At 38.0% G+C, this 18,023-nt stretch overlaps 1 protein-coding gene across 1 annotated transcript in view; it reads left to right on the top strand.

Annotated features, from left to right (window-relative positions):
* Positions 1-424: 424 nt before the first annotated feature.
* Positions 425-18,023, top strand: part of ZNF112 (zinc finger protein 112) — a 31,288-nt gene continuing 13,689 nt past the window's right edge. Inside the window, exons 1-3 of the mRNA XM_032485870.1 lie at positions 425-528; positions 11,878-11,925; positions 14,555-14,681. Of these exons, the coding sequence (XP_032341761.1) occupies positions 11,911-11,925; positions 14,555-14,681 (142 nt within the window). The 5' untranslated portion in view covers positions 425-528; positions 11,878-11,910. The remainder of the gene's footprint in view (positions 529-11,877; positions 11,926-14,554; positions 14,682-18,023) is intronic.

An 18,023-nucleotide genomic window follows, 5' to 3' on the forward strand; every position in this document is an offset into this window, starting at 1 on the left:
AAGCTCGACTAACAGTATAGAGTTGATTTATACTGACTATCCTAAAGACAATACTGCTTATCCAAATACTTACTACCGAAAAGGGAAAGGGCTGCCCCGCAGGAGATTCAGGAATTGTAGTTCAGAAGATTCAAAGCATCAGACAGTTGCGCTCCAAAAAGACACCTTTAATGCATGTTCTGCTGGAGAAAACACATAAGTATATGGTAGAGCGCTCTATGTTTGGAAGCATTTCGGCTCCAGTAAGGCTGGGTTTCGGAATTCATTCCGCACCAGGAGGCTGTGAAATACAGTCAAGACTGAGTACAGCAGCCAGCCCTTCCGCCCTAGGAAGGCGACGAACTGCCTGGGAATTCTGGGAAGTGTAGTCCGGGAACACCGTAGTTGGGTAACTTCCGCTACAGGCGGCCGAGGCTGTGTCCCTGCTCCCTACTGGTATTCTGGGAAGCGTAGTCCAGGAGGTCTCTGTAGCCAGAGTCACTTCCGGCCCAGGTACGCGAGGCCGCGGCCTTCGTTCCTCTCTGAAAGGTGAGCCCTCCCTTCGCCGGGCCTTTTCCCCCGACGTCCACACTGACCTTTCTTCGCTTTGTTGTGGGCCCATAGCTACCCAGCCCTCAAGCTTGGGGAAGGAATCCGCCTGCGGCAAAGGGCGGGTTGATGCTCCCTTTGAATGAGCCTGTTGGAGCGTGGGGCGGTTGGAGCATCCCGGGTTTAGGGCCCGGGCCGGGGCCGTACGTCGCTGGGGTTGAGGGGCTCCTGGGTTCTGTACTTTCCCGACTCTTAACCCGACCACCAGCCCGCGCTGCTGCTTCCTAACAGTGCAGTATTCGGCGAGTATCTAAATGTCTCTGCCTCTGTTTACTCTTCTTTAAAGTTGGCGTTAAATGTGTCTGCCTAATAAGGCTATTTTGTGAGTTAAATGATAAGATACAGGAAAAGACTTAGAACAGGGGCTTGCTTGTGGTTAAGAAATACGCCTCTTGTTACTAGTATTTTTTAATTTCCCAAGAAGCGCTCAATTCCCTGAAAGCTTCTGGAAACTTGGGATGGGGTCAGACCTCCTGCCGCAGTGTGCCTGGCGCATCTCAGATTCCCTGAAGGAAGCGGGGCTGTACCCTAATACCTAATGATTTTTTTTTTATTTAAATTTTAAGTTTTGGAGGAGGTGACTCCTAGCTGTTGTCTGGGGCGTCCACAGTAATTTATGCGGGAATGCTGATGAAGTTCTGATTTCTCCCAGCCTCCTTTCCTTTCCCAGCCTTGACTTCTTGAAAAAGGCTGCAGCGAGAAGGGGAATGACCCTTTGGCTCCAGGCAGCAGAGCCTCACCTGAGTAGGACTTAGCATCCTTCTTCCTCTTATGTCACCTCTTCTCAGGGGAGAAGATACTCCTTCACTCCTGGGCAAATGCTTCTGCTACAAAGTTGCCCTGTTATTTATTGGATAAATGCAGGAAGGGATGGGGGAGTACTTGGGCATAAGTAATAATGATAATATTTAAACATTTAGTGGAAACATTATTCTAGGAGTTTTGTATGACTGAAACATATTTAGTCCTCACAAGAGCCCTGTGGGAGCTGGGGATACTGTTATTCCCATGTTGAAGATGAGGAAACTGAGTCAAAGACAGCATAAGTTGTTTATCCTGGGTCACACAGCTGGTAACAGGCTTAGCTGGGATTTAAATTTAGGTAGTTTCAATCTGCTGCTTTAGTTCTTAATGTGTTTAATGTCAGGTTGAGAATGCATGTTTGGATTTTTGTAGAGGCTTTGAAAACTGAGTTTTTGTTGACTTTTTTTTTTAGCCATTTGCAATTTAATTGTATTCCACCATCTCTCAGATTACTGAAATGCTTATGAACAATTATTTTCATGATCTAAGACAAAGTTCCTAAGAAACACATTGATGGGAATGATAATAATTAACATTTATTGTTACTTGTGTTTTACAACTAGGCAGTGTTTCCAGTGATTTACAGTTATTAATCTATTTCTCATTAGCAAACCTATCACTACCCTCATTTTATAAATGAGAAGCAGTTTTTTTTTAAACCAATTATCATTCAGTAAAATTGACTGATTTTTTCCTTTTGTGGGTACAGTTCTATTAATTTTACCACAGGTAAGGATTTGTATGATCACCACTGTTGTCAGGTACAGAACAGTTCCATCACCCCCAAAATTCCCCTTCTATTTTCCTTTTATAATCATCCCTCACTGCAACCACTATAACCCTGTAGGTTTGTCTTTTCGAAAATGTCATGTAAGTGGACTTGTACCGTCTGTTATCTTCTAAGACTGGGTTCTTTCACTCAGCATAATGCCTTTGACATTCTTCCAAGTTGTTGTGTGTATCAGTACTTCATTTGTTTTATTTTTGTTTGGGGAGGTAATTAGATTTGTATATTTATTTGTTTGTTAATTTTTTAATGGAGGTACTGAGGATTGAACTCAAGACGTCATATATGCTAAGCATGTGCTCTAACAACTGAACCACCCTCCCCCCTGTACTTCATTTGTTTTTATTACTGGTTAATATTACATTATGGATATACCATAGTTTATCCATTCACCTGTTGAAGAATATTTCACGTTTCTAGTTTTTAGCAGTTATGAATAAGCTGCTGTAAACATTTGTGTATAAGATTTTGTATTTATTTCTCTGGTTAATTCGTAACTAGGAATGGGATTGCTGAGTCATATGGAAAATACCTGTTTCACTTTGTAAGAAGCAGCCAAACTGTTCTCTAGGGGATCTACCCTTTTGCATTCCCATTAATGGTACATGAGACTTGCACTTGCTCCATATCCTTGTCAGCATGTAGTATTGCCTTTTTAAAAAATTTTAGCCATTATAGTAGGCATGTGTTGGTATCTCATTGTGACTTTAATTTAAAAGATGTTCAAGAGATGTATCTTTTCTTCAGCTTAATTGACTTTGCTAAGTTGTTTGTTTATATGTTTGGCCCAGTTTTAAATTGGGTAATTGGGTTGTGTTTTCCTTATTGTTGATTTTTGAGAGTTGTTCATATATTCTGGATATTAGTCCTTTATCAGATACGTGATTTGTAGATATTTCTTCTCAGCTTATAGCTTGTCTTTTCATTCTCTTAACAGTGTCTTTTGCAGAGCAAAAGATTGTAATTTCAATGAAGTTTTATTTGTCAGTGTTTTCTTTTATGAATTCTGCTTTTCATATCTAGGAACTCTGCCTAACTCCAAATCAGGAAGATTTTCTCTTATATTTCCTACTGGAAGTAGTGATATCTACTCTTTCATTCCTAATATTGGTAACTTTTGTTATCTCTCTTTTGTCCTTTGCCATTCTTGCTAGAGTTTTTGTTATTGTAAAAAAAATTAAAAACTTCAATTTCATTGATTTCTACTTTTACCATTATTATTTCCTTTCTTTTGTTTGACTTGGGTTTATTTCGCTTCTGTCTTCTAGTATCTTAAGTGTACATTAGAAGTTTCTTCTAATAAGTTGAACAAATCCAAAACAGGATAAACTCAAAGCAATCCAAGCCCAGGCACATCATAATCAAACCACTGAAAACTAAAGACAAAGAAAGAAACTAGAAAGCAGTCAGAGAAAAAGAATGCATTACCTTTGTGCTCTAGTTGTTATATTTTTCATGTTTACACTTTGAAAACCCTATTGGTGTTTTAATTTTTGCTTCCAACAGCAAAATATATTGCAAAGAACTCAAGAGAAATGTCATATTTTCCTGAACATTTACTGTTCTGTTGCTCCTCCTTCCTGATAATGCAAATATCTTTCTCTCATTTCCTTTGAAAATTTTCCTTTACTAGTCCTTTTAGAGCAAGTCTGCTCCCTATGAATTCTTAGTTCATCTGAGAATATCATTATTTCACGTTCATTCCTGAATATTTTTCTAAACTATGTCCTTAGTATACAATTCTGCTTTGACAATTCTTTTCTTTCACTACTTTAAAAGTATAATGCTGTTTTCTTCTTGTCTCCATGGTTTCTAATGAGAAATATGGATTCATTCAAGTCATTGTACCCCTGTAGGTAATGCATTGTTTTTCTCTGGCTACTTTCAAGCCGCATCAGCAATTGGGAGCTGTATATAAAGGCAGATCCTTGGATCTAGTCCCAAACCAAATTATTTAGAATTTTGAGGGGGTGGGATCAAGGATCTTCCTTTTAATGGAAACCAGGTGATCATTATGCACTTTAAGTTTGGACAAGTGCTCGTTAAACAGCCTCACTTAATTTTTCAACATTTGTTGTTTAACCTGTATGCAGAAGTATTTTTAGTGTAAAATGCTGTGAGTTTTGGCAGTTGTGTCATCACACTACAAATTCGTATGGGACCAGAAATCTTCCTTGTTTTAACTTTTGACCTCAGTGGAAATTTATAAAGTAGTTTAGCATTACTTGTGATTCAAACAAAATCAGCTGTTATTGAAATGACTTTACTACAGTATAAGTGCTCTTTTTGCCTTCTACTTGTAGGTTGAATTCATTAAGAAAGGTCGTGAAGCTGGGAGCTAAAGCTAATTTCCAAAGCCATTCAGTATCTGATAATAGTGGTGGAGGCAGCTTTCTCATTCAGAGACCCTGAGATTTAAAACATCACAATAAAACTTTACTGCCACTCAGCCACTGAACTGCTGCGTGGTAAGGCAAGTCAGGATATTCAGCTTCTGTTTCTGACACAGATTCATGAAACTGATGATGATGAAGTCCATGAGAGAAGGTGAAGTTCACTGATGATGCTGCTACTTCACTAGTACGTGATATATTAAAATATTTTCTGCAGAGTATCTGCTGATGAGTAATACAGTGAATAACCATAGGCTTTAAACACTTACATTGTTACAAGCTTTATAAATTTGTAATCAGTTTTAACACATTCCAGAAGATTACACTTCAGGTTGTACTGAATTAGTATCTTTTCAACTTCTTTGAAAATATTTTCACTTGTCGTTGTTCCAGCTCAGACTATTCCTAGAGGCTTTTTAATTAGTCACTTCAAATTGGCATTGAATCCTTAAATAAACAGTTACTGAGCAACACTTGTGACATATGTTGAATTATCAAGAGCCCCCCCCAATTTATCAGAATTATTTCCCTTGTATTTTAATTGACTATAATGTTGTTCCCATTGTATTCAACTCTTTGAGCAACCATTGTTGCCCAAAGTCTAATAATCTTAAAAGAGTTTATTGTCTCTGGACATATTTCTTTGGCTGCTACAATCAAGCATGATTTAATTAACTAGTAAATTGCTTTATTTGCTGGGGTCAGAAATAGAAGCTGAATATTTGAATACCCAATACTTACATTGGTTGCAGCTTCATTTTTTTTTATTTTTTTGAAGAATTTCTGTTCTAATGAGACATTTCATTATAAATTTTCTAATTTTTCTGCCCAGTGCTTTCCTGTGAATTGAGCATATTTGTGATGAATGTTTAGTCTGATAATGTTGACACATACTGTATTCTTTTAGCAGAGCTGTGTTGTTATTGAATAACAAGCAAAAGGCTTTGCCATCTAATTCAGTAACAAAATATTTTGCTTCCAATGTGCCTTGAAAGTGCAACATTTGAAGTCTGTTTTTCTCTTCTCATTTTGACATGATGAGTATGTGCTAGTAATAAAAAAAATCAAAATGTTGTGGTATATCAATACATGTGATACTTGTCAATATATGTGGTACTTGAAGCACCCTTGAGCTGCAGCTGGGTCACTGTGATTTGTATTCTGCTTAGCCACAGTACAGAGAAATGAGAGGGGCACACACTGTCTCTGTTGCAACTACACAACTCTGCTGCTGTAGTGTGAAAGCAACTAGAGGCAGTACATAAACAAATGAGCATGGCAGTGTTCCAGTAAAACTTTATGAACACTGACATTTGAATTTCATGTAATTTTCTTGTGTCATAAAATAATATTCTTAAGACTTTTTTTTTCCCCAACCATTAAAAAAAATCAGTGTTACTTCATCTCAAAGAATGGTAAAAATCATTATTAGTTCACAGCCTATACAGAAATAACCAGCGGACGTGTATAGTGGCCATATTTTGCCAATCCTGATTTTGTCTGTTGTTTTTGTATTTTCAATTACATTGTTTTATGTTTCATGTCTATTTTGGATTTATTGATTTCTGTCATGTTTATTATTTCCTTTTTTTCTGTTTGTTTTAGGTTTACTTTATTTGCCCTTTCTTTCCTAGTTCTTAGCTTAGATGATGGACTTAAGACCCTTCTTCTTTTTTAACATATAAGTCATTGGATGTATTTTTTCTAAAATATCTGTTTGGGCTGCATCTCATACATTTTGATATGTTGCCTCTTCATTTTGAGTCCATTCAACATATGCTCTAGAGTGACTTGGTCCACTGGTTCCTAGAAGTATGCTGTTTAATTTCTAAAAGTTTGGAGATTGTCCATGTAGCTTTTGGTAGTCATTTCTCGTTTAATTCTATTATAGTTGAGAAAAATACTTAAAATTCTTATAAATTAATGTTTGTTTAATGAAAAATGCAATGCCTGAGATAAAAAGTTAATTTGGTGGGCTCAATAGCAGACTGGAGATGACGAATGAAAGAATCAATGAACTTGAAGATAAATGATTATAAATAGTGCAATCTGAACAACAGAGAGAAAAAAAACATTGAAAAAAGTGGGTGGAGCCTTAAGGATTTGTGAGATAATATTAAAAGTCTAATATGCATGTTATTGGAGTCTCAGGAGGAGAGGAGAGGAATATTTATGTGGAAGTCATGCTAAAAACTCCCCAAATTTGGTGAGAGATGTACATTTACAGATTCAGGAAGCTCAGTGAATACCAAATATAGCCAATTCAAACAAAATTATTTCTGGATACGTCATAATCAAGCTTCTGAAAATTAAAGGTAAAGATTCTTGAGCATACCTAGAGTACACAGTGGTCTCTTTTAGTCTAGTCATTTGGTTTCATTTCAGCCACTGAGCACTTTGGGCTGCTACTTCTAAGTAGATGAAGAGATTGACTTGCAGATGTTACAACCTTTCCACTCCTGGAAATGACACATTATATATGGTAGAACAGTGATTCATATGTCTGCAGATTTCTCATTGGAAACTATGAAGATCAGGAAACACTGGAACAACATCTTTGGTGTTCTTAAAGGAATTGTCAACTCAAAGTATGTATCCACTGAAAATTTCCTTCAGGAATGAAGGGGTAAAAATGTCCTACCTATGCAAAACTGGAGTGCCAAAGGAAATTCTTTAGGCTTGGTGCCAAATGGAAACTAGGAACTTCAGAAATGAAGAAGGAACAACAGAAATAATAAGGTTTTTGGTACGTGCAAAATAATGTTTTTCTCCTTTTAAAAATGCAATTGTTTAAAGTAAAAATTATAACTTCCTGGCTAGAGTATTGTATATAGAGTAATACATACAATAAGTAATACATAAAGGGGGAATTGGTAACGTAATAACAGTAAGTACACTGTGAAAGATTAGATATGTATATTGCAACCCTAGAGGAAAAAAAAACCAACTCGGGTGATAATAGCCAAAAACTAATAGATAAATTAAAATGAATTGAATACTTAAAAAAAAACCTAAAAGAAGGCAGGAAAAAGTAATAGAAGAAGAAAATTAGGAAGGAAAAAGAGGGAAAAAAATAATAAAATGGTAGACTTAAATCCAGCCATATTAAAAATTACGTGACAGCTGGGTGGTTTTCCCACCTCTGTGTATGAAGATAAAAATTACATGAAATGCTAGTGACCTGCATAGATTAATTAAAAGATTATATGATCAGATAAAGAACAAAAACCGAGTATATGCTGTCTAAAGGAACCCCACTTTGGATATGCTTACATCAGGGATATAGATAGGTGGAAAGTTAAAAAGATTTTTTTTAAAAAAAAGGTACCAGGCAACCACCAATCAGAAGAAAGCTGGAGTGACTATGTGAGTATCAGGTAAAGTAGACTTCAGAACAAGGACTATCACCATGGGTAAATAGGGACACTACACCAAGGGTCAACTCACCAAGTATACACGACAGTCCTAAATATGCATCCTGAAAACAACAGAACTTCAAACTACGTGAAGAAGACCTGACGACTGAAAGAATAGAGAAATCCGCAGTTACATATGGAGATTGCAACTCTCTTCCAGTCCGTGGAGCAAGCAGACCGAAACTCAGTGAGAATACAAAACTGATCATTCTTACCTGAACAATACTGTTAACCAACTCGACCTCATCAACATTTCTAGAACATGCCATCAAAAGCCAATGAAATGCACATGATTTTCATGAGCTTCAATTTTAGCAATTTCTGTTGACCTGTCTTTGAGTTCACTGGAATTTCTGCTCCCTCTTTCTGGTCTGTCTCCTACTCAGTTGCAGGTTTCTGGTAGTAGGGACTAGGTCAAGTTCTCATTGTGCTTATTGCAAGTATAGGGATTAGCAGGAAGGATCTGTGTGCTGCTGGTGTAGCTTTCCAACACGCATCGGGAAGTAGGAACCTTCCGCAATGTGAGATTATATTCAAATTTTCTGAAAATGGATGTAGGAGACTAAATACTACAGATATTCCCTGTCCTTTATCTCAGTCAGTTTTGGTGGGATGCTGAAGCGACCAGCTTTTTCAGAATATTCAAAAGGTGATAAACACCTATTGATAATTACTACCCAAAATAAGTATACTTAGAAAGAAACCAGGGCTAATATGTGGCTTCTGTATATTTCATGGTGACAATGAGGATGATCCTAGTAATAGCTAATATTTATTGGGTGTTTCTTACGAATCACACTGGCTTTCGAATGCTTTGATGCATTAACTTATCTATTCTTCATAATAACTCTTTGTATTTCCATTTTACAGATGAAGAAATAGAGGCATCAAGAGGTTAATTAACTTGCAAAAGTTTACTCTGCCAGTAAGTGGCAGAATCAAGATTGAAGCTTGGTGGTCCGATTCTATAGCCTGGGCTCTTGGCCAAAACATTGCTTTCTGGCAAAAATGGACTGGCAAAGTGGGTTTTAGTAACTGATAAGGCTGCAGCCAAACCTGTTAAAAGGTATCCTGGAGCAGCTGAGTGTTAAAATCTAAGAGACTGGAGGATGCAGGTGGGCAAACTACTCCCCATGGCCATGGTTTTTGTAAATCTCTTACTCCCCTGCTGAGAATGGCTTTTACGTTTAAAAGGCTGTAAAAGAATAAGAACAGTATTGGAGAGAAACAGAATATGGCCACAAAGCCTAAAAGATACACTATCTGTCCCGTTACATACATTAAAAAAAAAAAAAGTTTACCAACCTCTGATCTAGGTAAAAAGGGAAGAAGGTCAGAGGAATAGCACATGCAAAGGCCTGGGGGGTTTCCTGAGATCAAGCAGTTTACAGGCTGGAGATTACAGGGGAAGAGAGGGTTTGGAGAAAAAAATGAGCAAATGGATGTGGAAGATTCCTCTCTGTGTGTCTTGCATGGAATCCAGACTTTATCTAAGGGTATTGGCTACCATGCACATGTTTTATAACCAAGAAAGGAACATAATCAGACTTTGACTCTAGCAAACATATAAAGAAACAAGAACATTCTGTAGGATGACCACTGTTTGTTTAAATGCCTACTTAATATGAATTGCCTTATATTCTGAATTTTCAAGGTCCTGAGGATGAATAGTGACCCGCCTATTGCTTGAGAAAGCTGTTCAGGCGGGTTTAAACTGGAAGCCTGTCTTCATGCTAAGTCTTCCTGCAAAGACATCCACAACTCAGAGTGGAGACGGCTTCAGGAACTTTTGGGGACCAGGGAATCAGAAGGCCTGGGTCCCAGGCCCTGCTCTGCTCCTGGCTTGTATATTCTCCAGTGATGTCCTGTACTCACTGAGAGGCTGAATGACCTAGTGTTAATTGCATGGGCTTAGCTTCCAGACTGCCTCTTACTCATCTCACAGTCTGTGGTTTGCATCCCTCTCTGCAAACTGTAGTCATCCATGGAAACTCTTCCTACAGATGCTGATTTATAGATTCTAGACTGGCTTGGCTGAGCATTGGTTTTGTTGGCTTTTTTTTTTTTTTTTTTTTTTTACCCCCCAGTGATACCAGTGAGTAAGTTGGCAGATTGAGATCCACTGACCTAGTAATTAAGAACACAGACTCTGGGCTAATAACTCTGGCTGCTCTGCTGACTAAATAGATAATCACAAGCAAAATCTTAAAGTCTCAGTGTTTTGATATTCTCAACTGCAAAAATTGTCCCAACCTCTCTGGTCGTTGTGAGGATTAAATGAGGCAATTTTTCTAAAGCACATGATCAGGCTCTTGACTTCTCACAACCTTTTCTGCCTCCTCATTTGTCCCAGTTGCCCTCTGACCCTCATTCCGTGTCAGTACTCGGATTAGCTGGAAGTGGCTAATACAGCTCTGTCATCCTCCAGGGCTGATATCAGGCCTCATTTTTTCTGTTGAGCCCTTCCGGCCCTCCCCCTTATCCACCCTGAGTTTGGGGTCCTTTCCATTCTCTCCCAGAGGACCTTGTCTAAACTCTGCTCTGGCATCTTATTGTTGTAGAGTATAGTTGCTGATTTCTTAATTGGTCCCCTACACTAGGCTCCTTGCAAATAGAGATCTGGGAACTAAATCTGTCCCTTTTAGAAGGTGATCCATCAGTGTTAAATCAGTGAAAGAAAACTCAGCTCTTCCACTTCTAGTCATGCAGCCAAGTTATTCCTTGTTCCTGGGAGTTGTGCATACATTCTGTGGCTTCTCCAGCAGTGGCCTCGGTGGGCAGGGACTTGGGAAGGGCTGGGTACTCTACCAGAGCCACAGAAAACCTTGCTAGCATGGTGCTAAAAGGCTCTGTCTTATTCGTAGCCCGTGATTAGCACCCCCCCCTTCTTTTTTGAGTTCTTTTTCTTCCACAGATGACCTTGAAGTTGCTTGGGAATAATAAATAAGGGAAGTAACAATAAATAAGTGTTGAGAACAGTAAATAACGTTGAGAAAGAGTCCATGAAATTAAACTCCTGGTCTCCAAATCCCCCCAGGGGTCAAGCACTGAGTGCTTTACACAGATAAAGTAGCATCACGGGCTTCTGTAATCTTTATTATATCCACATGGGAAGAGGAATGGACCATTTGAGCTTCCTCCAGCTTCAGAAGAATGTTTGCCAGCTGTTAAACTTTCATAAGGGTGGTCTCAATGTCTCAACAAATATCATTATCAGGGCAACAAGTTATTAAGTAAAAAGCCATAATCTCTGCCACCCAGATTTCTTACAACCCATTTGCAAGGATAGTTTAATGATGGAGAATAGCATCTGCTTCTCTGCAGCTACAAGATAATAGAAAGCATTGATGTGGTTGCAACAGTTTTCCACTACTCACTGTATAATCCTAAGCAAACTCATAATGTTGGTACTATTACAATTCTAATGTTGCAGATTGCAGAAATGAACCATATAAAGATAATTCATTTAACTGTGGTTAGAAATATATATAGCAAATATACAGCAGTGCCAATACAGAGCAAATGTACAGCAAATATATAGCAATGCCATATTTTGGAAATGAATTGTCCCCAGAGTCCACCTTTAACCAGTACCTCTCCTCTCCCACATAACTGTCTCTCATTTCTCACCTTCCCCAGAATCAGAATGAATATCTGGGGAGCCTCAAAGTGTGTGAGGACTGCTGGAAATAGTGGTGCAGGCTGTCCCATGCACATGGGCATCTTGCCAGGATAGTCTAGTGGCAGCTGGACCCCAGCCCACACTCTGCCCATGAAGGTGTATGTGGCTGTGTCTGGGAGAAGGGGATGCCTTTTTTTTTGATTTGCACAGACATGCATTTCCCTTTCCCTCATGGCTTCTTTCTTGTTACCTTTTGTACCTTTTCAGGTCTCTGCCTTTTCCCAGGAAAAAGAGGAGAAAATGATCAAGTTTCAAGTGAGTTGGATTTTTATTTCTGTCACTTAACAGGTTATTGCTCAGTAAGTAGACCCTTTTTTTCTCTTCCTTGCCAAGAATAAAGAATGGCAGCAGACATTTAATTCCATTTATGTGCCACACTTTTGTTTTGTTCTTTAAAAATTTCCTTTCAGTTCTTTCTATTTTTCTATTTTATGTATGCATTTTATTTTTTAACTTTATTTTCTAAATTTTTTATTTTTATACAGTTTTTAAAGGTTACTTTCCATTTACAGTTATTACAAAATATTGGCTATGTTCCCTGTGTTGTGTGATACATCCTTGAGCCTGTCTTACACCCAATAGTTTGTACCTCCCATTCTGCCATCCTCATATTGCTCCTTTTGGTTTTTATTATCATTTTATTTCACAAATAATAGTGTAAAAGAGAATAGAAATTTTTTAAATGGGAAAACCTACACATCATTACCCTGCTTACAAATTGCGTTTTTTCTATGCTTTTTTCTCATGTGCATTCATAACTATGCTTGCAATAATAGATACAATTTTGAATTTTTTTTTTACTTAAATTTATAGCACTTAATTTTTCTCATCTAATATTCAGTGAACTGTTGTACACCCTCCCCCATTTTTTAACTATTCTTCATTCACAAGCTTTTAAATTCATGAAGATTTTCGCAGTTTTACACAACAGTATCAGTTTCTCTTCATATGATCTTTACTTGAAAAGCAATTTTGAGGGAATTCTCATATTATTTGTCCTTACGTTCTATGGACTCAAAACTTAAAAAAATGTTTTTTTTCCTAAGTGGTACCTCACATACTTTGTAAAAAGAGTATCTAAAAGATAATTTTGTTTAACAGGATCATACTGAAGCTGGACTCAGAAAAAATAGTGTTAGCTGTTTTCATACAAAAGGAGCTACATTCTTTCTTTCCAGGACATGAAAGCTTTCTTTGTGTGTCTGTGTATATTTGTGTGTCTTTGTGTGTTATACTGTTCATGAGTTAATTTATTTTACAGAGCATTAGAGGTACTTAATTTAAAATTTGTAGTCATACTATAAGGCACACAGGTCCTTCCCATCTGTCACTCTAGTCACTGCTCTGAGAGGGACTTGGAATCATCTTCATTGTCAACATGGAGATAAGAGGTTTGTGTAATTTGAAGTCCTGTTCAATTTCTACAGTAAGCAAGTGTCAAGACTTGATCTTCTAAATCAAAAGTATCAGGCATACCATCTGGGTGAAAAGGGAGGCAAAAAATCAAAACAAAACACACACACACAAGCAAACAAAATAAAACCAAAATTCTTATTCAGAGACCACAACCTACGATTGAGAAGTTTGGAGCCCCAGCAAGAACAAATGTAGTTTTGAACAGGTCTTTATATAGAAATTTTAAATTTCCCTATAGCAAAAAGTTAAAAGACAAATAGCATGGTAGAATGAAAAATATTTACAACAAGGCCTTAATGTCCCCAAGATGAAAATTATTACAAAACAAGAAATAGAGATGACCGCCAAACATACAAAAAGAGAATGATTTTCATTACTAATCAACTTTGTGAAAATATTTTGAAATAATTGGTTTTTACATCCCAAACTGACCCCTGAGATTATCAGTTTTTTTGTCAAGTCTTCATGTCCATTTTTGGCCAGGGTAAAGAGGTTTAGGGATCTGTACTTTCTTGGAAGAAGAATAAGTTAGAAAAACCTTTTTAGAGGAAACACACGCCATTATGGTTTCATTAACTTTAAAGTTTGTCATTCTTCAGCATTACCATTTCTACTTTTTTAAATTGATTTTAAGGAGATAATCAACAGAGTTCTGGGGACTAAGGTCTACGTGGAAAGATTTTTCTTTTGCAACATTGTTTATAATGGATAATCTAAAACTGAGTAAGCATGCATTATTTGGATCAGTTCATTATATTCCCAATCATCAATTCCTTGAATTACCACACAGCCATGAAATGGGATTCCAGAGATGACGATGATGATAGTAATAATCATAAGAATAGTTGACATTTATTGGGTACTTGCTGTGTACCAGACACTCTTCCTAAGTGATTTACCTATAGTCACTCATTTTATCACCAGTACCCTAAGGTACAGATATCCACATGCAAATGAAGAGAGGGTGAGGAACGGGTCCAGCGTCACAAAGCAGAGCATTCTGCCGTGAACACAGGCAGTCAGGCTCCAGAGCTGTGCCCGCAGCATGACGCCATAAATGCTGCACAGTCTACGTGGGGCGCGGAGGATGAGCTACATACTCGGACAGGAAGGGTGACTGGTGCCCTGTAAGTCAGGCAAATTGAGTAAGTAGTGGAAGCGTGTACAAGAGGGAAGGCAGACTCCATCACATGCTGTTGGAACTAAAGCTTTTCTAGTAGCCCAGGATGCTGCAGAGGCCTGGGACTTACCTATAGGAATGCTAACAAAAGGCAGCAATTTAAAGTACAAGGATGTCTTTTCCTGCAGCCCTTTTGGTGGATGGAGTTGGCAGTGTGAAAGGCAATCAGAAGGCAGCTACTTAAATTTGACTCGATCCCTCAGAATCCTGAACAGCTTCCCATCCTGGACACTTTCTCAGTACTGCCCCTCTTCCATAAACACAGTCTGTGTGTGTTTGGTGTTGTAGGAGCCAGTGTTGTTCAAGGACGTGGCCGTGGTTTTTACTGAGGAGGAGCTGGGGCTGCTGGACCCTGCCCAGAGGGAGCTGTACCGAGACGTGATGCTGGAGAACTTCCGGAACCTGCTGTCAGTGGGTGAGGACGGGTGCCCTCTGTGACTCAGTGTCAGCCTCCCGGGGTGTCTTCATGCGCTTAGTTGTTTGAAGCTCTGGGGTTCCTGAAATCATTTTCTGACCTTGGGTACCTACGAATCCCGATAATCTCTGTGCAACAGAGACAAGATGTTTCTGATGTTTCTGTCCAGGAAAAAAAATCTGTCCTATGAACTAAACGGGCAGCTGTGATCCTACTCCACTGGTTTGTCATGAAATCAGTTTAGTGAGTTGCTCCAGCTTTTTTGTGTTTCAGGATGCGAGTAACTGTAGCTGTTTATTAACTTGATTTTTAGGAGGTATTTTGTTTTTTGCTTTAACAGTGTATTTGTAAATAACATCCAACTTACAGAAAATTTGCAAAAGTATAGAACAAGAACACCCATATAGCTTTTACCTACATTTACCTATAGTAACATTTTACCTTATTTATTTATTTATTTATTTATTTATTTATTTATTTATTTATTATTTATTTACACTGAGATATAGTCAGCTTACAATGTAGTGTCAATTTTACCCCATTTATTTTATCATTTATGTACATGTTCTTTCTCTATAAATGTTTATATATATATATATGAAAACATATGTGTATTCATAATTTTCTGAACCATTTGAGAGTAATTTCCATACACTATGGACCTTTATCTCTAAATGCTTCAGTGTATATGCAGAGTCCGGGAGTCCCCAGGACTGTCCTCACTCTGACACCAGTTGCAAGTTCAAGGGTCTCCCAGATAACCCTGAGCCTCAGTAATTTGCTAGGAGGACCCTCAGAGCTCACTGAAAGCTGTTATACTCATGGTTACGCTTTATTACATGTTAAGGATACAGAATAAAATCAGCCAAGGGAGGAGACAACTGGGGCAGAGTCCAGGGGTGTTTCCAGCACGAACTTCCGATTGCTCCCTCCCAGTGGAGTCGTGGGCAGCACTCACTCTTCCCATCAGTGATGGCTGACAGTACACGTGGCGCATTACCAACCAGGGAGGCTCACACAAACCTTGCCGCCAGAGCTTTAATTGCGGCTGGATCATGTAGACTTGCTCGGACACCTGTGTGGCTGACTTTAGTTTCCAGCCCATCTGGAGATCAAGCTGATAAACATAGCTCAAAGGCCCCACCGTAAATCACATTGCTAAACTCTCTGGTGTGGCCCAAGGCCTCCAGGTAAAAAAAGACTCTCTTATCAGGTAGTACATTGCGAGTACATAGAGATCACCTCCCAAGAGCTGAGGGCAAAAGCCAGACCTCTCTTTGGGCCAAGTTAATTCTTCACTGAACAGTGTATTTCCTGGAAGTAGGATTATTCTCTTACATATCCCCAGTGCAGATACAATCCTTTTATCCATCTATCATTTGTGCTCTGATTTTATCAGTAGAGCCAGTTATTTTTAAAGCATATTTGTCTCTCCCCAGAGCAAGATTTAGCCTAGAGTCTAGTCTAGCTGTCAGTGTCTTTCTTAGCCTCCTTTAACTTTGGAACATTTTCACAGCATTTCTGTGTCTTTTGTAACAGTGACATTTTAAAAGAATACCACCACTCCCTCCCCTTATTTTCAATAGAACATTCCTAGTATTTCCTCATAATTCAATTCAGATGGTCCATTCTGGATGGAACTCTACAGTTAGTATTGGGGTGTCCTTTTGAGGGTATCACATCTAGAGACACACCAACTGTCCCTTATTGAAAATGTCTAGTTTTCATCACCTAGTCAAGATGTCCAATTTCTCCACTATAAAATCACTGCTTTGCTTCCTCTGCAATCATAGGGCAACACTTTCTAAGACAACACAAATATTTCCCTATAAACAGCATCAAATGATAATTTTCTGACTCAGTACTTCCTTCACATTTAGCATTCAGCGCTTGGCGTTCTGGAGTAAGCAAGAGCCCCTCTCTCTTAACCATTTATAAATTTATTATTTGTAGGGAGTTGTGAATTATTTTTTAAAAATGGTTTATAATTTATTACTGTAGTAGTTTTCTTGCTAAAATTGTCCCAAATTTGGACCCTTTAAGCTGACTCCTGTGCCCTTATAATATGCCCCCACCCTTTTTTTTGAGCACTTCCTTATTTTGTGGCTTAGCATGCTATCTTTGGCTCATCTTTTATTTTGCCCCAGCTCTGGAATCCTCCATTTCATTTATTGGGGAATGGTATTTAACACCAAGGTCTGGATGCCAGAGATTATCATTGCCACCATGGTGTCTTTGTTTCCTGGCCTCAGGGCTTAGAGCTAGGAGGTGTGTCTGTGTGTGGACACAAATTCATATACACACATGCACATTATATAAATATGTATACATATGAATAGTTATTCAGTTTCATTCAAAATAAGAGAGATTAATTCAAATTATACTGAAACACCATTTCTCACCCATGAGATAAGCAAAAATTCAAAAACTTGACACTGTATTTTTTGGGGCAGTAACTTTAGAATAAAACATTTTCATGCCTTGAAAGTAGGAATGCAGAGGGGAGATTATAGCTCAGTGGTAGAGTGTGTGCCTAGCATGTTCGAGGTCCTGGGTTCAATCCCCAGTATACCTCCATTAATAAATAAACAAACAAACAAACAAACCTAATGCCCCCCCCAAAAAAAGCAGAAAAAGAAAGAAAGTAGGAATGCAACATGATACCACCCCTAAGGAGAGAAATTTGATGATATTTGACAAAACTATAGATTTACCCTTTCCCAGCTATTCACTTGTAGGAATCTTCCCTAAAGATGACAAAGTACAAAAGAGCATTAATAGTACACTACAATTTGAATAAGGAAGAAAGGAAAATAAGTAAATATATGTATATCTGCTGATCTTTATAGAAGAATCACAAGAAGGATTAATCAGGAAATCATGACGTTAGTTTCTTGTAAGTGAGTGGGAGGTGATAGTATGGAAGGAATGTTCGAGAGAGTCATACTTATCTGAGTATACTTTTTTGTCTAGTTTGGACTTTTGAAAATATGTCATTTCAACACATTCTAAAACTTAAATGAGAATGCAAGGGATAGGAGGAGGGTATAGCTCAGTGGTAGAATGCTTGCCTAGCATGCATGAGATCCTGGGTTCAATCCTCAGTACTTCCATTAAAATAAATAAATAAACCTAATTACCTCCCCACCAAAAAAAAAAAAAAAAAAAATTAAAGAGAAAAAGAATACAAGAGATGATAATCTGAAACTAAAATAAAAATGAAAAAAACAAATGAACTCAACTATACTCAAATACTTTAACCACATCAAAGAGAAAAGAAAAAGAATTCACAGAAGCAGCTAAGGAACACAGCATATAACTATATACCAACACAGTATATAA

Source organism: Camelus ferus, chromosome 9 (assembly GCF_009834535.1).
Source record: "Camelus ferus isolate YT-003-E chromosome 9, BCGSAC_Cfer_1.0, whole genome shotgun sequence".
Lineage (NCBI taxonomy): Eukaryota > Metazoa > Chordata > Mammalia > Artiodactyla > Camelidae > Camelus > Camelus ferus.